The 22923-nt window shown below is 43.0% G+C and overlaps 2 protein-coding genes and 1 pseudogene across 2 annotated transcripts in view; 1 reads left to right on the forward strand and 2 right to left on the reverse strand.

The window, feature by feature from the left end:
- LOC137300255 (histone H3-like) overlaps positions 1 to 22923 on the forward strand; it is a 49327-nt gene that overhangs the window by 2768 nt on the left and 23636 nt on the right. Inside the window, exon 4 of the mRNA XM_067969384.1 lies at positions 338 to 6161. Coding sequence (XP_067825485.1) covers positions 338 to 744 — 407 coding nt within the window. The 3' untranslated portion in view covers positions 745 to 6161. The remainder of the gene's footprint in view (positions 1 to 337; positions 6162 to 22923) is intronic.
- Positions 3569 to 4431, reverse strand: LOC137334805 (histone H2A-like; annotated as a pseudogene).
- LOC137334796 (histone H2B 1/2-like) lies at positions 3893 to 5888 on the reverse strand. The gene has a single exon (XM_067999781.1). The coding sequence runs from the start codon at positions 5871 to 5873 to the stop codon at positions 5427 to 5429; it is 447 nt and encodes a 148-aa protein (XP_067855882.1). The 5' UTR covers positions 5874 to 5888; the 3' UTR covers positions 3893 to 5426.

Below are 22923 nucleotides of genomic sequence, written 5' to 3' on the forward strand. Positions count from 1 at the left end.
ACAGTGTATGGTGCATAACTATTGATTGTACTGGGACCGTTGTTTTTTTTTTATTCGTTCACGGGATGTGGGCGTCGCTGGCGAGGCCGGCATTTATTGCCCATCCCTAATTGCCCTTGAGAAGGTGGTGGTGAGCCGCCTTCTTGAACCGCTGCAGTCCGTGTGGTGACGGTTCTCCCACAGTGCTGTTAGGAAGGGAGTTCCAGGATTTTGACCTGTACTGTATTTACCATTGCAAATTGTTTAATCTGTAACGTATTGTTTGAAGCGTGACTTGAATTGCATTGTATGTACCTTTACAAATTTTATGAAGAATGTTTATTTTGAAATTTAAAAGAAAAGTCTGAAAATGGCCTGGACCAAATCGACCGGAGGAAAGCTCCGCATAAGCAGTTGGCTGCCAAAGCGGCCCAGAAGAGCGCTCCAGCCACGGGCGGAGTGAAGAAGCCTCATCGCTACAGACCCGGCACTGTGGCCCTGAGGGAGATCCGCCGCTACCAGAAATCCACCGAGCTGCTCATCCGCAAACTGCCCTTCCAGCGCCTGGTGCGACAGATCGCTCAGGACTTCAAGACGGACCTGCGCTTCCAGAGCTCGGCCATTATGGCCCTGCAGGAGGCCAGCGAGGCTTACCTGGTGGGGCTGTTTGAGGACACCAACCTGTGCGCCATCCACGCCAAGCGGGTCACCATCATGCCCAAAGATATCCAGCTGGCCCGCCGCATCCGCGGGGAGCGCGCCTAAACCCGACCCGGCTTCAGCACCAAGTGCAACAAAGGCTCTTTTCAGAGCCACCAAATCAGCACAGTGATCGCCGGGGTTGAAATCGTGGTGCCGTGCAATTCACAGAAATTTATTAAACGGGAAATTCATGAAGGGAGGGAGCGGATGTCAGGCGGGCAGGGCTACTCTCTATAAACTGTCCCATCTTATGTTTTTTAATCGTTCATGGGATGTGGGCGTCGCTAGCAAGGCCGGCATTTATTGCCCATCCCTAATTGCCCTCGAGAAGGTGGTGGTGAGCCGCCTTCTTGAACCGCTGCAGTCCGTGTGCTGACGGTTCTCCCACAGTGCTGTTAGGAAGGGAGTTCCAGGATTTTGACCAAGCAATGATGAAGGAATGGTGATATATTTCCAAGTCAGGATGGTGTGTGACTTGGAGAGGGACGTGCAGGTGGTGTTGTTCCCAAGTGCCTGCTGCCCTTGTCCTTCGAAATGGTAGAGGTCGCAGGTTTGGGAGGTGCGTCGAAGAAGCCTTGTCGAGTTGCTGCAGTGCATCCTGTGGATGGTACACACTGCAGCCACGGTGCACCGGTGGTGAAGGGAGTGAATGTTTTGGGTGGTGGATGGAGAGCCAATCAAGCGGGCTGCTTTGTCCTGGATGTTGTCGAGCATCTTGAGTGTTGTTGGAGCTGCACTCATATAGGCAAGTGGAGAGTATTCCATCACACTCCTGACTTGTGCCTTGTAGATGGTGGAAAGGCTTTGGGGAGTCAGGAGGTGAGTCACTCGCCGCAGAATACCCAGCCTCTGACCTGCTCTTGTAGCCACATTATTTATGTGGCTGGTCCAGTTAAGTTTCTGGTCAATGATGACCCCCAGGATGCTGATTGTGGGGGAAATCGGCGATGGTAATGCTTTCCAATGTCAAGGGGAGGTGGTTAGACTCTCTCTTGTTGCAGATGGTCATTGCCTGGCACTTATCTGGCGCAAATGTTACTTGCCACTTATCAGCCCAACCCTGGATGTTGTCCAGGTCTTGCTGCATGTGGGCACGGACTGCTTCATTATCCGAGGGGTTGCGAATGGAACTGAACACTGTGCAATCATCAACGAACATCCCCATTTCTGACCTTATGATGGAGGGAAGGTCATTGATGAAGCAGCTGAAGATGGTTGGGCCTAGGACACTGCCCTGAGGAACTCCTGCAGCAATGTCCTGGAGCTGAGATGATTGGCCTCCAACAACCACTACCATCTTCCTTTGTGCTCGGTATGACTCCAGCCACTGTTGAGTTTTCCCCCTGATTCCCATTGATTTCAATTTTACTCGGGCTCCTTGGTGCTGCACTCGGTCAAATGCTGCCTTGATGTCAAGGGCAGTCACTCCCACCTCACCTCTGGAATTTAGCACTTTTGTCCATGTTCGGACCAAGGCTGTAATGAGGTCTGGAGCCGAGTGGTCCTGGTGGAACCCAAACTGAGCATCGGTGAGCAGGTTATTGGTGCGTAAGTGCCGCTTGATAGCACTGTCGACGACACCTTCCATCACTTTGTTGATGATTGAGAGTAGACTGATGGGGCGATAATTGGCCGGATTGGATTTGTCCTGCTTTTTGTGGACTCACCTGGGCAATTTTTCACATTGTCGGGTAGATGCCAGAGTTGTAGCTGTACTGTAACAGTTTGGCTAGAGGTGCAGCTAGTTCTGGAGTACAAGCCTTCAGCACTACAGCCGGGATGTTATCGGGGCCCATTGCCTTTGCTGCATCCAGTGCACTCAGCCGTTTCTTGATGTCACGTGGAATTAATTGAATTGGCAGAATACTGGCTTCTGTGATGGTGGGAATCTCGGGAGGAGGCCGATTATATGGCCCATTGTAACACCAGAGAGAGTTCGGAGTACAGCTGATCTGTGAAGTTTCGGGCAGGTACAGAAGCAGTGCTAATTTTACACAGACTTCAGACACAGACAGACAAGGGTGTCAATTCCAGACAAACCAACATCAGGTATTTGAAATGGAGACAGCTTAATTTCCACACATCACACCCAGGATTGGAGAGAGGTGAATTCCACTCATACAGTGCAGACTGAGTCCCACATTTGGACAAAGTTCTGGCAAAAAGGTACCTAAAGATCTGATTTCGATTCTACTCTTTCACATGAGATACCTACAGCCCCAGTATCAATCTAACTCGGTTATATTGGCAGGGAGAGGCTCGTGCACTCATGGGAAGTACAAGAGATGTAAGTTCTCAATTCTAAAAGTGTCAGCTGGGCTCGGTTGGAAATACTTTAATCTCTAAAGAACCAGACTCGGGTGAAATGAAGTTTCAGTCTCTTATCCCTCTCCAGCTGTAGTGACAGGCTGTTTCAATGTAACTCGCACTAACAGATCCAAAGTGTTTTCTCTCAGCGCTAGAATCAGAAGCAGTGTAAAACTTAGTGTCACATTCACTGCGGTACTCGACACTGATACTGGAACAGACTGACAGGGACAGAATAAATCCCTCACTCACATCCAATAACAGACACATTTCATTCACTGATACAACAATGAACACATCAGACACCTGCTGGCGTACAAATCTATGTAACAGAAGAAATACCGTCTAAGTGTCGTCGAAGGATGAGACTGTAAATAACACTTACAATAATGGCCGGAACACAACAGAATGATTCTTGTTGCGATGATCAAACGTCCCTGGTATTTCTGTATCCCACCCGCCAGATTAACGACGTGGTTATTTTGGGTCTCATTTCTTGTACAATCTACAAATTTCAATGATGTGGAGATGCCGGTGATGGACTGGGGTTGACAAATGTAAGGAATCTTACAACGCCAGGTTATAGTCCAACAGTTTTATTTGAAAATCACAAGCTTTCGGAGGCTTTCTCCTTCCTCAGGTGAGTGTCGAGATTCATTGAAAAGTACAGCATATATAGTCAGAGAACAATGCCTGGTGATTACAGATAATCTTTCCAACTGCCCCTTATCAAGGCCATCAAATTGTACAAATTTCAACCTAATGGAGGTTGGCGACATCTACTGTCCGGAAGAGAGTAGAGCAACAGATCATTTGGATATTGTTCGTTTCTCACTAACGGGAGACAGTTAGTTCTAGAATCGGAATCAAGTGTTCAGCATCAAAGGGACATGAAATCGAGACATGGAGCGTAAAATGTCCAGATCTGAAGCAGATCGTTTTATTATTAAATTAATCTCTCTCACTCTCTACAGACAGTAACCAGCCCTTTCACAGATACAGTGAGTGGCTCTGAAAAGAACCTTTGGATTATCAGATTAAACCTTGGTCGATTTACTTGCTCTTGGAGCTCACATTGCTGGTTTTCTTCGGCAGCAGCACGGCCTGGATATTAGGCAGCACCCCGCCCTGAGCGATGGTCACCCCTCCCAGCAGCTTGTTGAGCTCCTCGTCGTTGCGGACGGCCAGCTGCAGGTGTCTGGGGATGATGCGGGACTTCTTGTTGTCGCGGGCCGCGTTGCCGGTCAGCTCGAGGATTTCAGCCGTCAGATACTCGAGCACAGCAGCCAGATAGACCGGGGCTCCGGCACCCACACGTTCAGCATAGTTCCCCCTTCACATGAGCCTGTGAACACGGCCCACAGGGAACTGCAGTCCGGCCCGGGATGAGCGAGACTTGACCTTGGCCCGAGCTTTACCGCCGGATTTTCCTCTTCCAGACATTTCCACAGTCTCACAAACACTTTCACAAAGAATGAAGAAATCTTCCCGCACTCGCCCTTATACCTTGTGGAGGATTACAGTGGGGCAATTGTGATTGGCCCATCCGTTCTTAATCTCATTGAATTAATCAGAGAGCGGTTTTATTCACTAATGAACAGACAATGAGAAAAGCGCGGAAATACCGGCCTCAATTATCAGAACTGAAACGTTTATTGAAATTTGAAAAGCCCACCAATATATTTGTAACACAAGAAGCGGATTAAGTAAATAATATCGCCTTAAGCCAAAGATTTTAAAATCCCTCTCCTTATATTGTTATTCCACATTTCCAGTCACAAATTCGAGACTCTGAAATGCGGCATCATTGTCCGTTCGCTTTTAATCGGGCGGGAACAAAGCCCCATTTTGTAACGGGACAGATTACAGCTCAATTTTTGTAAACGTAACAAACCACAGATGGTGGATTGATCCCTGTTCACAGGAGCTGCTCTGGGATCTAAACCGGAGCAGCGACTCCTGGTTTATGAAATCGAAGTAACCGAGCCTTTAAACGATACTGTTCTCGGTATGAAGTCCCATTCAGGGTTGCTACATTACAAAAAGATGCAGTTCATAAACTGACATTCCAGAATAGTCAATAAACAAACGTGAAATGGAGAAAGTGGGGAGTGATATCTGATCTACCATCAATAAAACAGCTCTGAATAGGCACGCTCGGGGGAAGAGGCGGAATATGAACGGGAAAGAAAGGATCAGAGAAACGTTTTTGGTTATTGCGAACAAATTGAACAACTCAGATAAACCTGGCGGTAATTATGAGAATCTTCCAGATTTCAAGAGAAATCACAAAATAAGTAGTTCCAAAAAAAGTTAGGATCAAATTATCAACAGTAAAATAATTCCAGAGGCTGTCAGTACAGCGTCTTCAGAGAGACTGTGGGTGGCTCTTAAAAGAGCCTTTGTGTTCAGGTTTTTTTTCAGCTCATTGTGGAGTTTTACTTGGAGCTGGTGTACTTGGTCACCGCCTTTGTCCCTTCCGACACGGCGTGCTTGGCCAGTTCTCCGGGCAGCAGCAAACGAACAGCGGTCTGGATCTCCCGGGAGCTGATGGTCGCCCGTTTGTTGTAGTGGGCCAGGCGCGAAGCCTCACCCGCGATGCGCTCGAAAATATCGTTCACAAAGGAGTTCATGATGCCCATCGCCTTGGAGGAGATGCCGGTGTCGGGGTGAACCTGCTTCATCACTTTGTAGATGTAGATGGAGTAACTCTCCTTCCTCGACCTTCTCCGTTTCTTACCACCCTTTGCTGGCGTTTTACTCAAGGTTTTCTTGGCGCCCTTCTTCGGAGCTGCTTTCTTGTCCTCAGGCATTTTCAAACTGAAATCCAGACCCAGAAATGACCCAAATCCTCTCCGAGCCCGGATTAAATAGGCTGACGTCATCGGCACATGCTAATGAGGGATGGGAGAAGGCAGTGATTGTGATTGGGTCAATAGGAGTGATGTCACAACATTTTTTAACTCTAACTCTCTGATTGGTTCCTTTACCTATCCAATCAGATTTAGTAACTGCCACCAATCACAAGCCCCCTCACTTCAATCCGGAAGATCATTTCCCAAAGCTTCTCTCCAGCCTCAGTTTATATTTGTAAGGAATCTTACAACACCAGGTTATAGTCCAACAGTTTTATTTGAAAATCACAAGCTTTTGGAGCTTTCCTCCTTCGTCAGGTGAGTGAGTGAAGGGTTCTAAGATCCCATAGCATAGAGACGATCACAGCAATCAAAGGTGTCGTTGGTGTTCAGACAGGTTAGCCACGGAAAACATTACATCCCAGTATACTGAATACACAATGGGTCAGATTACAAAGCGAGAGAGAGAAAGAGACCCAAAAGGCAGAGAGAGAGAGAATGTCCAGTTGTATTAAAAACAGATAACTTTTTTTTCCGCTGGTGGGGTTATGTGTAGCGTGACATGAACCCAAGATCCCGGTTGAGGCCTTCGTCATGGGTGCGGAACTTGGCTATCAATTTCTGCTCAACGATTTTGCGTTGTCTTGTGTCTCGAAGGCCGCCTTGGAGAACGCTTACCCGGAGATCGGTGGCTGAATGCCCTTGACTGCTAAAGTGTTCCTCGACTGGGAGGGAACCCTCCTGTCTGGCGATTGTTGTGCGGTGTCCGTTCATCCGTTGTCCCAGTGTCTGCATGGTCTCGCCAATGTACCATGCTCCAGGGCATCCTTTCCTGCAATGTATGAGGTAGACAATGTTGGCCAAGTCACAGGAGTATGAACCATGTACCTGGTGGGTGGTGTCCTCTCGTTTACCAGATCTTTGGCTTTATAAATAGAGGCATAGAGTACAAAAGCAAGGAAGTTATGCTCAATCTTTATAAATTACCAATTAAGCCCAAGCTGGAGTATTGTGTCCCATTCCGGGCTCCACACTTTAAGAAGGATGTCAAGGCCTTGGAGAGGGTGTAGGGGAGATTTATTAGAATGGTACCAGGGATGAGGGACTTCAGTTATATGACGAGACTAGAGAAAAAGCCATCAGAGAGCAGTTTAAATAAAGGACAAAGTCCAACAGCCTGCTGTGTCTGTTCAGAGGCTGATGTTTGGGAACGATTTTATTGTGTGTGATTAAAGCGGTTCAGTCCCCAACTCCACAGAAACACTCCATTTCTCTCCTGTAATGAGCGATGTTGGTAAATTGGTGAGCATAGCTGACTTTGATTCCTGGCCAACACAGTTCGATGCTTTTAATCCTAATCTATTTACTTCAAAATCCCCAAGATTGAAAGCCGAATTCGATGGTCAGGGGTGTTTTGATTCCAAAACAAAAAAGGGGTATCATTTATATAAAAATATTTTGAAATGTAATTTATTTTCCCCATAATGAGGTGAGTTTAACTCTGATTTTGTTTCTTTTTGATGATCATTATTATTTACCGTGAACTGCACAGTTTATCTGGGACAGAATTAGTACAATTTTAATGGGAATGCAGGAACAGAGAGACCTGGGGATTTACATAGTCAAATGTTTGAAGGTGCCAAGGCAAGTGGATCAGGCTGTTAAAAAACAGATGGATTCTTGGCTTTATAAACAGAGGTATAGAGTAAATTAGTAAGAACGTTATGCTAAACCTTTACAAATGACTGGTTAGGTCCCAGCTGGAGTATTGTGTCCAATTCTGGGCTCCACACTTTAGAATAAAGGTCAAGGCCTTAGAGAGGGTGCAGAGGAGATTTACTAGAATGGAACCAGGGGTCAGAACTTCAGTTAGGTGAAGAGACTGGAGAAGCTGAGGTGGTTCTCCTTAGAACAGAGAAGGTTATGAGAAGAGTTAATAGAAGTGTTTAGAATCAGGAAGGGTTTTGTTGGACTAAATGAGGAGAAACTGTTTCCAGAGGCAAAAGGTTCGGTAACCAGAGGACACAGATTTAAGATAATTGGAAAAAAGAACTAGAGGTGAGACGAGGAGAAATATTTTACGCAGCGAGTTGTTATGATCTGGAATGGTGGTGGAAGCAGATTCAATAAAAACTTTCAAAAGGGAATTGGATAAATACCTGAAGAGGAATAAAGCAGGATTATGGGGGAAGAGCAGAGTAGTGGGACTAATTGGACAGCTCTTTCAAAGAGCGGATACAGACATGATGGGCCTCTGTGCTGTATCAGTCTTTGATTCAGTGAAACCCATTGACTTTCTGAAGCGTTTCCCACCAATGATTCCAGTTCCTTATTTAAATTTAAATTCCCTTCCGAGAATTGATTTATTCTTCAAAAAGGAAAATACTGTATATGCTGGAAATCGGAAATATAAACAGAAAATGCTGGAAAGCCTCAAAAGGTCCGGCCGCATCTGTGGAGAGAGGGAGGTAGGATTAACCTTTCCGGTGTATAGAAGGGTCATTGACCTGAACCGTTTACCCGAGCTTCCCTTCTCCACAGATGCTGCCAGACCTGCTGAGTCTTTCCAGCATTTTCGGGGTTTTTTTTGCTTTATTCTTTCTGTATTCCAACTCTTTCCCTTTCGGCTGTTTCCTGTGAAACTTTCAGCTATGTACTCAGTTTTTATCCGTATTTTTGTTTGGTTGATTTGAAGTAATGTAAATAGTGTCCTGAGAAATCAGGCATAAATACTGCTCAATGTACAGTGAAATATCAGGGGGAATATTTAAAATATCGAATGTGTAAAAAAAAAGTTATTATGAACCGATTATTTTTATTTTCAGCTCAAATGTGAAACAATACGAGAGTGGAACTTACAGACAGAAACTATTTCCTCACATTGCTCAGTGTTCTGTTTCTGTAACCCTGACAGATAGTGAATTTGTTCCGTTCTCCGGTATATTGAAATTTACCGATCACAGACGGACACGGCAGACAATAATGTTCACATTATATTGGACTGTGGGATCTAGAAAGACGAGGAATGGAGACGAGCTCTAAGTACATTTTGTGAGACCAAACAACAGTTGTCATATTCTATTAAATTCCTCTCACTAATTTACAGTATTTTCCTCTGTCCTTCTTGTTACACAATTTTGCAGAACAAAATCGGACTAATTCAGATATTATGATTTCAATCAATATTGAATAATGTTAGTACAGACTGTCTCTGTTACTGAGATTCGGTCAGTTTGTATCTGTCTGGTATTGTGTGTGAGTTTGGGATTCATTCTGCATCTGTCAATCTCTGGTACTGTGTGTGAGTGTGGGATTCATTCTGTATCTTTCAGTCTCCGGTACTGTGTGTGAGTGTGGGATCCATTCTGTATCTGTCAGTCTCTGGTATTGTGTGTGAGTGTGGGCTTCATTCTGTATCTGTCAGTCTCTGGTATTGTGTGTCAATGTGGGATTCATTCTGTATCCGTCAGTCTCTGGTATTGAGTGAGTGTGGGATTAATTCTGTGTCTCTTCGTCTCTAGTTCTGTGTGTGTGAGGGATTCCTTCTATATCCGTCAGCCTCTGGTACTGTATGTATGTAACAGAACGTCTGTATCTGTCAGACTGAGGTACTGAGTGTGAGAGAGGAATTGATTCTGTATCTCTCACTCCCTGATACTGTGTGTGAGTGTGGGATTCATTCTGTATCAGTCAGTCTCTGATACTGTATGTGACTGAGGGTTTGATTCTGTACCTTTCAGTCTCTGGTACTGTGCTTGTGTGATTCATTCTGTATCAGTCAGTTTCTGGTACTGTGTGTGAATGTGTGATTTATTCTGCATCGGTCAGTTTCTGGTACTCTATGTGAGTGATATAAATTCTGCATTTTCAGTCTGTGGTAATGTGTGTGAGTGTTTCATAATTTCTGTATCTTAATCTCTGTTACTGTAGGTGAGTGTGGAATTAATTCTGTGCCTGTCTGTCTCTGGTACTGTATGTGAGTGTTGAATTCATACTCTGACTGTCTGTCTCTGGTTTTGTATCTGAGTGTGAGATTCATTCTGTGTCTGTATGTAATTTTTCTCTCAGGTTACATTTTGGCATTGGAATTGTAGCTTTAATATCTTAATGTATAAACAGGTTTTTGCTCAGTATTTAATTGATAAGTATGGATACACTTTAGGATTTGATGCGGTAGGTTTTCATCAGATAACTTGCGCTCTTTTTTAACGACTATTAAATCTGTATCTCCGTGAACTCAATTGTAAATGATTGTACATTTTTCAAACTGATATGGTGACATTTTTGAAATGGGATATAATGTATAGTTTAGCCCAGACTAATGGAATTGATACTGCAACTTTCAGTCTGATACACTATGGGATTTTTGGACTGGTATATAAAGTATAACTCTGCCTGTACTAATGTAGGTGACTGCATATTCATTCTATGTTATACACCCTGTATCTGTCAGTCTCTGGTACTGTATATGAGTGTGTGATTCAATCTGTATCTGTCAGTCTCTGGTACTGTGTGTAAGGGTGGGATTCATTCTGTATCACTCAGTCTCTGGCATGGTATCTGAATGTGGGATTCATTCTGTATCTGTCAGTCCCTCCTTCTGTATGTGAGTGTGATATTCATTCTGTACCTGTCAGTCTCTGGAACTGTAACTGAGTGTGAGATTCATTGTGTTTCTGACCATCTCTGGTACGGTACGTAAGTGTGGGATTCATTCTGTGCCTTTCTGTCTCTGGTACTGTGTGTGAGTGTGAGATTCATTCTGTATCTTTATATAATTTGCATCTCCGTTTACACTATGGCGTTCAAAACTGTAGCATTAATATCTGAATGTATTAACTGCTTTTTGCACAGTATTTAATCGGTAGTTATGGATATACCTTAAAATATGATGCTTTTGGTTTTAATCAGGTAATGTGTGCACTTTTTGGACTACTGTTAAATCTCTATCTCTGTGAAAATAATTGTGAATTACACTGTAACTTTCAACCTGATATGATGACTTTTTTGGATTGGTATGTAATGTGTAGCTCAGTCTGCACTAATTTAATTGAAACTGTATCTTTCAGTCTGACACTGAAATTTTGGACTGATATGTAATGCACAATTCAGTCTGAACTAATGTAGGTGATTGTGAGATTCATTCTGTATCTGTCAGTCTCTGGTACTGTTTGTGAGTGTGTGATTCATTCTGTATCTGTCAGTCTCTGGTACTGTTTGTGAATGTGTGATTCATTCTGTATCTGTCAGTCTCTGGTGCAGTTTGTGAGTGTGATTCACTCTGTATCTGTCAGTCTCTGGTACTGTTTGTGAATGTGTGATTCATTCTGTATCTGTCAGTCTCGGGTACAGTGTGTGAGTGTGGGATTAATTCTGTGTCTCTCTGTCTCTGATACTGCAATTGAGTGAGGGATTGATTCTGTATCTGTCAGTCTCTGGTACTGTGTGTGAGTGATATCAATTCTGTATTTGTCAGTCTGCAGTAATGTGTGTGAGTGTTTCATACTTTCTGTATCTTAGTCTCTGGTACTGTGTGTGAGTGTGGAATTCATTCTGTAATGGTCTGTCTCTGGTACTGTGTGTGAGTGTGGAATTCATTCTGTAACGGTCTGTCTCTGGTACTGTGTGTGAGTGTGGAATTCATACTGCGACTGTCTGTCTCTGGTACTGTATCTGAGTGTGAGATTCTTTCTGTGTCTGAATGTAATTTTTCTCTCAGGTTTCATTATGGTATTGGAATTGTAGCTTTAATATCTTAATTTAATTGATAAATATGGATACACTTTAGGATTTGATGCTGTGGGTTTTCATTGGATAACATGTGCTCTTTTTTTAATGACTATTAAATCTGTATCTCCGTTGAACACAATTGTGAATGATTGTACATTTTTCAAACTGATATGGTGACATTTTTGAAATGGTATATAATGTATAGTTCAGCCCAGACTAATGGAATTGATACTGCATCTCTGAGTCTGATACTCTATGGGATTTTTGGGCTGGTATATAAAGTATAACTCTGCCTGTACTAATGTAGGTGACTGCATATTCATTCTATGTGATACATTCTGCATCTGTCAATCTCTGGTACTGTATATGAGTGTGTGATTGATTCTCTATATTTCAGTCTCTGATACTGTATGTGAGTGTGAGATTCATTCTGTATCTATCAGTCTCTGGTACTGTGTGTGAGTGAGGGATTCTTTCTGTGTCTCTCTGTCTCTGGTACTGTGTGTGAGTGTGGGATTCATTCTGTATCTTTATGTAATTTGTATCTCCGTTTACATTATGGCGTTCAAAACTGTAGCATTAATACCTTAATGTATTAATTGTTTTTTGCACAGCATTTAATTGGTAGATATTGATATAGCTTAAAATTTGATGATGAAGATTTTAATCAGGTAATATGTGTGCTTTTTGGACTATTGTTAAATCTCTTATCTCTGTGAAAATAATTGTGAATTACACTTTAACTTTCAAACTGATATGGTGACATTATTGGTGAGTTATTTAATGTGTAGCTCAGTCTGCACTAATTGAACTGATACTGTACCTTTCAGTCTGACACTGTGATATTTTTGGATAGATATGTAATGCACAATTCAGTCTGCACTAATGTTGGTGAGTGTGGGATTGATTCTGTATCTCCCAGTTCCTGCTACTGTGTGTAAGTGTGGGATTCATTCTTTATCGGTCAGTCTCTGGTACTGTATGTGACTGAGGGTTTGATTCTGTACCTGTCAGTCTCTGGTACTGTGCTTGTGTGATTTATTCTGTATCAGTCAGTTTCTCATACTGTGCTTGAGTGAGGGATTCATTCTGTGTCTCTCCGTCTCTGGCACTGGTAAGTGATTGAGGGAGTCATTCTGTATATGTCAGTTTCTGGTACTGTATGTGCCTGAGGGATTGATTCTGTATCAGTCAGTCTCTGGTACTGTGTGTGAGTGTGTGATTTATTCTGATCGGTCAGTTTCTGGTACTCTATGTGTGTGATATAAATTCCGTATTTGTCAGTCTGTGGTAATGTGCGAGAGTGTTTCATACTTTCTGTATCATAGTCTCTGGTAATGCATCTGAGTGTGGAATTAATTCTGTATCTGCCAGTCTCTGGTAGTGTATATGAGTGTCTGATTCATTCCATATCTGTCTGTCTCTGGTACTGAATGTGAGTGTCGCATTCATTCTGTGTCTGTATGTAATTTTTCTCTCAGGTTACATTATACTATTGGAATTGTAGCTTTAATATCTTAATGCATAAATAGGTTTTTGCTCAGTATTTAATTGGTAAATATGGATACACTTTAGGATTTGTTGCTGTAGGTTTTCATCAGATAACTTGCGCTCTTTTTTAACGACTATTAAATCTGTACCTCCGTGAACTCAATTGTGAATGATTGTGCATTTTTCAAACTGATATGGTGACATTTTTGAAATGGTATATAATGTACAGTTCAGCCCAGGCTAATGGAATTGATACTGCATCTTTCATTCTGATACTCTATTGGATTTTTGGACTGGTATATAAAGTATAACTCAGCCTGTACTAATGTAGTTGCCTGCAGATTCATTCTATATGATAGACCCTGTATCTGTCAGACTCTGGTACTGTGTGTGAGTGTGGGATTCATTCTGTATCTGTCAGTCTCTGGTACTGAGTGAGTGTGGGATTCATTCTGTATCTGTCAGTCTCTGGTGTTGTCGGTGAGTGAGGGATTCATTCTATATCTGTCTGACTCTGGCATTTTACGTGTGTAATAGAACGTCTGTGTCTCTCAATCTGAGGTAGTGTGTGTGAGTGAGGGATTGATTCTGTATCTGTCAGTCTCTGATATTGTACATGAATGTGGGATTCATTCTTTACTTGTGAGTCACTGGAATTGTGTGAATGTGGGATTCATTCTGAATCTGTCAGTCACTGATACACTGTGTGAGTGCGAGATTTAATCTGTACCTGTCTGTCTCTGGAACTGTATCTGAGTATGAGATTCATTGCATGACTGACTGTCTCTGGTACTGTGTGTGAGTGTGGGATTCATTCTGTGTTCTTTTGTCTCTGGTACTGTATGTGAGTGCGAGATTCATTCTGTATCTTTATGTAATTTGTATCTCCATTTACATTATGGCGTTCAATACTGTAGCATTAGTACCTTAATGTATTAATTGTTTTTCGCACAGCATTTAATTGGTAGATATGGATATAGCTTAAAATTTGATCCTGAAGGTTTTAATCAGGTAATGTGTGTGCTTTTTGGACTATTGTTAAATCTCTTATCTCTGTGAAAATAATTGTGAATTACACTGTAACTTTCAACCTGATATGGTGACTTTTTTGGAATGTTATTTGATGTGTAGCTCAGACTGCACTAATTTAATTGATACTGTATCTTTCAGACTGACACTGTGAAATATTGGACTCATATGTAATGCACAATTCAGTCTGCACTAATGTAGGTGTCTGTGAGATTCATTCTGTATCTGTCAGTCTCTGGTAGCGTATATGAGTGTCTGATTCATTCCATATGTGTCAGTCTCTGGTACTGTATGTGAGTGTAGAATTCATTCTGTGACTGTCTGTTTCTGGTACTGTATCTGAGTGTGAGATTCATTCTGTGTCTGTATGTAATTATTCTCTGAGATCACATTATGGTGTTCAAAACTGTAGATTTAATAACATGATGTTTACTTAGTTTTTCTCATTATTTAATTAGTAAATATCGATGCACTTTAGGATTTGATGTAGGTTTTAATCAGATAATGTGTGCGCTTTTTGGACTACTCATAAATCTGTATCGCTGTGAATAAAATTTTGAATAATAATGTATCTGTCAAACTGATATCGTGACCTTTTGAATTGGTATGTAATGTGTATCTCAGTCTGCAATAATAGAATTGATACTGTATCTTTAAATCTCATACTGTGAGTGTGTTCTGAACGGGTATCTAATTTGTTTCACAGGTTTACTATCTTTCAGCATTTCTCAATCTGATATTGTACATGAGTTGTGGACGTGTATGCAATTTGTATCTCATGGTACGCTATTCAGATGGATACTGCATGTGTTAAACTCGTATGTGCGAATTCTGGACTAGTATTCAATTGGAATCTCAGGGTACATTATTTGGATTCATTCTGTACCTTTCAATCGAGTACCATGTGTGATTTCTATCTGGCATTTAATTGGTAGCTAAGGTTGCCTTATTATGAAATTGACAGAGTGTCTTTCAATCTGATACTGGGATTTTGGACTGGGATTTTTGTATCCACCTGTCAGCGGTACTGAGTTCGGGTGAAATGGAAACAGTGTCTGCCTCACCCGCTCTGTTTGACTGTTGGATTGAAAATGTGTCTCTGGAGCTTGGGATCAGTGTGAGACTGAATACTTCTGCAGTCTGAGACTGTGGAACTGATGACCTGTCTGTGTCTCTGTGCTCTGTGTGTGTGTAATAAATTACCTACTGTGTGTGAGAAGGGGCTGGCTGCACTGTTCCTTGTGCTTCGGGTGGAGGAAACCTCACAACTATTCTTGGTCTTTCAAGTATTTGCCTGTCGGAAGAAAAAGCATCTCTTGTAACTGAAGAACCGGTGAGGTAGAAAATACAAAAGTGTTCATTTTAATATCTCTGTTAATGATAATTTTGAATATCCAGAAATGAAAACCAGTGATACAAACAGTGTCAGTGTCTGACTCCACTGCAGTACTGCATCACTCAGCTTCTGTATACCAGGTGTGTTGGGCAGTTTTACAACAATTTAGTGACATCCAGACTCAATCCAGCCCCTGCACTGATCCACGAATGGGACTACCCGCGAGGACAGGGACCTTTGTACAGGTCAGGCTTCTAATCCCCTCTCCCATCGGACTAACCGTTCAACCGAAACCAAAGAGGAGCTGTTTAAAATGTGTCCTTCACACTTCTCACCTGATGCCTGCAATAGATGCATTTTGTATAACTCCCCACATCCTTAATGTCCGGCTGTATTTCCACAGTTCACTGTCCAATAACAACAGAGTGAGACTGGAACTGAACCAGGAGCATTCACTGCTGGCCCTGGGGAGAGAAAGCAGCCATGATTTTAAATAGCAGGTACTTCCCATTCTGTCTCCCTTCCCCTGAACACACCCTGTACACACAGACCTAGACTGGCCTCTCCCTTCCCCCGCTCACTCCATGTTGCGGGACCAGTTCCTGATCCACTCCGCCTCTTACAAACAGCCCCCGGACTCAATGCCGATCTCTGAGCCCATCTGCGGACACGGTCCCGAAGCGATGAGCTGCTGTAACGAGGCTGCTCTTTGCTCCCTTCCCCCGGGGGCCGTGATCTCTCCATTCCCGGCTGTTTTAAACCATTTCTTCCGCTCACTGAGGGAATTGAGCCCAAGGGCAGAGCTGGGGGAGGGGAACGCGCATGCGCACTTCTGCTCAGTAACAATCAGCGCTGTGGGCTGAACTGAATCACGCATGCGCAGATATCTGCTTTAATTCAGAATAAAATCGATGGAAACTTTCCCATATGATTTTTTTTCAGAGTCTGAGCAAAGGAACTGAGACTGGGGGAAAGGTCAGAGGAATGGGGTCCACAGGCAGAGCAGGAACAGGCACCAGAATGTAAAACAGATGGGATTCCACCAGTGCCTAACGCTGGAATCCAGACTGACTTTACAATCTCTAACTATTAAACTAGATGTTTCCATCCCTGCTGTTTCTCTCGGTATCTTTTAATGGTAAAGAGCCTTTCATGGATAAAGTGGACGGCTGTGAAATGAGCCAATGGGTTCTGTTCATTCTTGGCACCTTTAGTGATAAAACTGAAGCGTGAGGAAGAAACTGGAGGAAGGATTTCTCAAACCAATCCTGGAGAAACGTGGGAGGAAAGTGGGAGTCGGTGCGTTTGTTGGGACCGTGCAGGATTAATATCTGACAGCCACAGTCCCAGATTAATTTAATCAGAGCGTAACTCTCGATCACTGTGTGTAATACCGAACGGTCCTGAGCTGCAAAACTGCAGTTATTACAACAGGCAAGAGAGCGTTAAATATGGCCTATTGTTTTTATCACACTGTGCGCTGTCCCTGAGTACGGGATTAGTAATGTGCCTGTCTCTGGTACAATATTAGTGAGACATGAGATTGCATTTTCTGTCTCTCCAACCGATCTTTCTGTATAAAACGGAACTTCACGAAATTGGATTTATGAAAGGGAAATCATGTTTGACAAAACTACTGGAATTTTTTGAGGATGTATCTGGTAGAATAGATAAGGGAGAACCAGTGGATGTGGTTTGATTTGGATTTTCAGAAGGCCTTTGATAAAGTCCCACATGAGAGGTTAGTGTGCAAAATTAAAGCACATGGAATTGGGGGTAATGAATGGATGAAAATTGGTTAACAGACAAGAAACAGTGAGTAGGAATAAATGGGTCTTTTTCAGGGTGGCTGGCAGTGACTAGTGGGGTACCACAGGGATCAGTGCTTGGGCCCCAGCTATTCACAATATATATCAATGATTTGGATGAGGGAACTAAATGTAATATTTCCAAGTTTGCTGACGACACAATATTAGGTGGAATTGTGAGCTGTGAGGAGGATGCAAAGAGGCTTCAAGGCGATTTAGACAAGTTGAGTGAGTGGGCAAATACATGGCAGATGCAGTATAATGTGGATAAATGTGAAGTTATCCACTTCGGAAGGAAAAAAAAACAGAAAAGCAGAGTATTATTTAAATGGTGATATATTGGGAAATGTTGATGTACAAAGGGAACTGGGTGTCCTTGTACACCAGACACCGAAAGCAAACATGCAGCTGCAGCAAGCAGTTAGGAAGGCAAATGGTATATTGGCCTTCATTGCAAGAGGATTTGAGTACAGGAGCAAGGATGTCTTACTGCAGTTATACAGGGCCTTGGTGAGACCACACCTGGAGTATTGTGTGCAGTTTTGGTCTCCTTATCTGAGAAAGGATATACTTGCCATAGAGGGAGTGCAGCGAAGGTTCACCAGACTGATTCCTGGGACTGTCATATGAGGAGAGATTGAGTCGACTCGGCCTGTATTCACTCGAGTTTAGAAGAATGAGAGGGGATCTCATTGAAACATACTAAATTCTGACAGGGCTAGACAGACTGGATACAGGGAGGATATTTCCCCTGGATGGGGGGTCCAGAACAAGGGGTCACAGTCCCAGGATACGGGGTAGGACATTTAGGACTGAGATGAGGAGAAATTTCTTCACTCAGAGGGTGGTGAACCTGTGAAATCCTCTACCACAGAGGCTGTGGAGGCCAAGTTACTGAATATATTTAAGAAGGAGATAGATAGATTTCTAGACACAAAAGGCATGAAGGTGTATGGGGAGAGAGCAGGATTATGATATTGAGATAGAGGACCAGCCATGATCGTATTAAATGGTGGAGCAGGCTCGAATGGCCGAATGGCCTACTCCTGCTCCTATTTTCTATGTTTCTATGTTTACAGGTCAGTCTAGAACTGTGTCTCTCCGCTCTCTCCATCTATCTCTCTCGTGCTGTTTATGAAGGTGGGATACTGTTACTGAACGTGATATGAACACACTGATAGGTAGCATAACACTGATACTCTCCCTCTACTGCTGGACATAAGGGTGTGATACTGTCTGAAATAAAACAGAGAGAATGTGATGTCCGGGCCGGGCCTCACTGCAACTGTGGATGTGTTCGGCTCCAGTCCCAGTTCATGGTCATTTTCTTATCACAGATTCAGGGTGACAGTCTCTGAGAGACGGTAACACTGGCGGGTTGACTTATTATAGAAGGGACTATATTTAGGCAGGAATATTACTGAATGTTAATTGTAAGGAGGCTTGTTTAAATGCTCCGGGTTTCCGGGAATCCTTGAATATGAAGCCCGAGTCTGTCAGGGTTTGTGCGGAGCGCTGTGATTCGCTTCTATTATCGATAAACGGTTTGAAATTGGCGAGTGGAGAGAACTGGAGGTGGAGCTGGAAGATCAGAGGCCGCTCTCTGCTCTGTCTGTCACTCTGTCTTCTTCCCTCCCACTTTCTCTGTTTAATCTCCCATAACACAATTTAATAGTTAACTAGATGAAAGGTGAGCAATATTTCTGATCTCCTGGACATCAGGCAATTCACTGTTAGAGTTACATTTCAGTGATTCCCCAGTGTGTTTGATGCTTTATGTAAATAATCCAACAAAATAGAACAGAAACGGAGCGAAGCACTGAATTCCACAGACGTATAAAGGTTAGTCGAGCAGTTTTTTAGATGCATTCCGAGCCCAGCATAGCAAGTAGTGTCAATAAATACAAGAAATCTGGTGATGTGTGGACTCGGGTCCATAAATCACCGTTTAAAGTATTGGTCTGAGGTCGCTGCCTGACTCCAGTCCCATTAATACCATCTCGTCTACAACGAGCCAAAGGCAGCTCAAAGCAACACTGGTAGCTTGATATCAACGTCTCCCTTCAGACAGTAACCAGCCCTTTCACAGATACAGTGGGTGGCTCAGAAAAGAGCCTTTACATCGAGTTACATCAAAACTACAGCAGAGAAACACCCCATGTGGGCCAACGGATCAATGGCGGCATTTATGCTCCACACGATCCTCCTCTCTCCCGACTTCATCTCACCCTTTCAGCATATCCGTCTATTCCTTTCTCCCTCACATCCTTATCTAGCTTCCACTTAAGTGTCTCTATGCTATTTGCCTCATCTAATCCTTGTGGCAGTGCATTCCACATTCTTACCATTCTTTGGATAAAGAAGTTTCTCCTGATTTCTCTATTGGATTCATTAGCGACTATTTTATATTTGTTACCTGTAGTTTTCGACTCCCCACAAGTGGAAACATTTTCTCTTCATCTACCCTATCAAAGCCCAATCATTATCTTAGGTCACCCCCAGCCTTCTCTTTTCTAGAGAAAAGAGCCCCAGCCTTTTCAGCCTTTCCTGATAAAAAATATTCTACCATTTCTGGTATCATCCTTGTGAATCTTTTTTGCACCTTCTCCAATGCCTTTACGTCCTTTCTATAATATGGAGACCAGAACTGTGCACAATACTCCGAGTGAGGTCTAACCAAGGTTCTATACAAGTTTAACATAACTTCTTTGCTTTTCAATTCTATCCGTCTAGAAATGAACCCCAGTGTTTGATTTGCCTTTTTATGGCCTTATTAACCTGCTTCGCTACTTTTAGTAATTCGTCTACCTGTACCCCGAGATCCCTTTGCTCCTCTATCCAATTTAGACTCTTATTATCCAAGCAGTATGTTATCTCCTTATTCTTCATTCTGAAAGTTTATTAATATCCTCTTGCATTTTGACGCATTCTTCCTTTGTATGAATGATACCCCCCAATTTGGTGTCCTCCGCAAATTTTGAAATTGTACTTCTGATTCCCGGTTCCAAATCGTTAATGTAAATTGTGGACAGCAATGTTCCCAGCACCGATCCCTGTGAAACACCACTCTCACTTTTTGCCAGTCTGAGTAGCTACCTTTAACCCCTCGTCACGGTTATCTATTTTGTAGCCAACTTGCTATCCATTCTGTCACCTGTCCTATGACTCCACATGCTCTGAACTTAGCCCTGAGCCTAAAATTCGGCATCTTATCGAAGGCCTTCTGAAAATCCAAATATATTACATCTACTACATTAACCTTGTCTAATCTTTCTGCTACTTCTTCAAAGATTACAATAAGGTCGGTCCTGTCCTTGTCCTGTTATTGGATTAGATCTTGGTCGCTTTACTTGCTCTTGTTGCTCCCACCGCTTTTCTTCGGTAGCAGCACGGCCGGGATATTAGGCAGCACCCCGCCCTGAGCGATGGTCACCCCTCCCAGCAGTTTGTTGAACTCCTCAGCGTTGCGGACGGCCAGCTGCAGGTGTCGGGTGATGATGCGGGTCTTCTTGTTGTCGCGGGCCGAGTTGCCGGCCAGTTCGAGGATTTCAGCCGTCAGATACTCGAGCACAGCACCCAGATAGACCGGGGCTCCGGCACCCACACGTTCAGCATAGTTCCCCCTTTCGCAGGAGCCTGTGAACACGGCCCACAGGGAACTGCAGTCCGGCCCGGGATGAGCGAGACTTGGCCTTGGACTGAGCTTTACCGCCGGTTTTTCCTCTTCCAGACATTTCCACAATCTCACAAACACTTTCACAAAGAATGAAGAAATCTTCCCGCACTCGCCCTTCCTATACCTTCTGGAGGATTACACTGGGGCAATTATGATTGGTCGCTCTCAGATTGTTTACACTGCCCCCTCACACTCACTGATATCTTTCAACTGCTGTAATATTGTCCTTTAGTAATATTGCGACTCCTCCTCCTTCCTGTTTCCCTTCCCTTTCAAATGATCTTATAGACTTGAATATTAAGCTGCAGTTTGTTCCCAGCTGGTGGTCCGGTCTCCCTAATGATTTAATGTAATGATTTAACTTTACTTAATGGCTGATTTGAGATGCGGCAAAATGTACTTACAGCTGGTCAAGTATTACAGGTATGGACTATCTCTCCAAGTATTGCAGATATAGACTATCTCTCCAAGTATAGCAGGTATGGACTATCTCTCCAGGCATTGTAGTTCTGAACTACCTCTCCAAGTATTGTAGTTCTGAACTATCTCTCCAAGTATTGTAGTTCTGGACTACCTCTCCAAGTATTGTAGTTCTGGACTATCTCTCCAAGTATTGTAGTTCTGAACTATCTCTCCAAGTATTGTAGTTCTGGACTACCTCTCCAAGTATTGTAGTTCTGGACTATCTCTCCAAGTATTGTAGTTCTGGACTACCTCTCCAAGTATTGTAGTTCTGAACTATCTCTCCAAGTATTGTAGTTCTGGACTACCTCTCCAGGCATTGTAGTTCTGAACTACCTCTCCAAGTATTGTAGTTCTGAACTATCTCCCCAAGTATTGTAGTTCTGGACTACCTCTCCAAGTATTGTAGTTCTGGACTATCTCTCCAAGTATTGTAGTTCTGAACTATCTCTCCAAGTATTGTAGTTCTGGACTACCTCTCCAAGTATTGTAGTTCTGGACTATCTCTCCAAGTATTGTAGTTCTGGACTACCTCTCCAAGTATTGTAGTTCTGAACTATCTCTCCAAGTATTGTAGTTCTGGACTACCTCTCCAAGTATTGTAGTTCTGGACTATCTCTCCAAGTATTGTAGTTCTGGACTACCTCTCCAAGTATTGTAGTTCTGGACTATCTCTCCAAGTATTGTAGTTCTGGACTATCTCTCCAAGTATTGTAGTTCTGGACTACCTCTCCAAGTATTGTAGTTCTGAACTATCTCTCCAAGTATTGTAGTTCTGGACTATCTCTCCAAGTATTGTAGTTCTGGACTACCTCTCCAAGTATTGTAGTTCTGAACTACCTCTCCAAGTATTACAGGTATGGACTATCTCTCCAAGTATTGTAGTTCTGGACTATCTCTCCAAGTATTGTAGTTCTGGACTACCTCTCCAAGTATTGTAGTTCTGAACTATCTCTCCAAGTATTGTAGTTCTGGACTATCTCTCCAAGTATTGTAGTTCTGAACTACCTCTCCAAGTATTGTAGTTCTGAACTACCTCTCCAAGTATTACAGGTATGGACTATCTCTCCAAGTATTGTAGTTCTGGACTATCTCTCCAAGTATTGTAGTTCTGAACTACCTCTCCAAGTATTACAGGTATGGACTATCTCTCCAAGTATTGTAGTTCTGGACTATCTCTCCAAGTATTGTAGTTCTGGACTATCTCTCCAAGTATTGTAGTTCTGGACTACCTCTCCAAGTATTGTAGTTCTGAACTATCTCTCCAAGTATTGTAGTTCTGGACTATCTCTCCAAGTATTGTCGTTCTGAACTACCTCTCCAAGTATTGTAGTTCTGAACTACCTCTCCAAGTATTACAGGTATGGACTATCTCTCCAAGTATTGTAGTTCTGAACTATCTCTCCAAGTATTGTAGTTCTGGACTATCTCTCCAAGTATTGTAGTTCTGGACTATCTCTCCAAGTATTGTAGTTCTGGACTACCTCTCCAAGTATTGTAGTTCTGGACTATCTCTCCAAGTATTGTAGTTCTGGACTATCTCTCCAA

The sequence above is a fragment of the Heptranchias perlo genome, chromosome 2, assembly GCF_035084215.1.
Source record: "Heptranchias perlo isolate sHepPer1 chromosome 2, sHepPer1.hap1, whole genome shotgun sequence".
In the NCBI taxonomy this organism is placed as follows: Eukaryota; Metazoa; Chordata; class Chondrichthyes; order Hexanchiformes; family Hexanchidae; genus Heptranchias; species Heptranchias perlo.

Excerpts from the sequence above, each read along its gene's own strand:
- LOC137334796 (XM_067999781.1), bottom strand. The coding sequence starts at position 5,873 with ATGACGTCAGCCTATTTAATCCGGGCTCGGAGAGGATTTGGGTCATTT.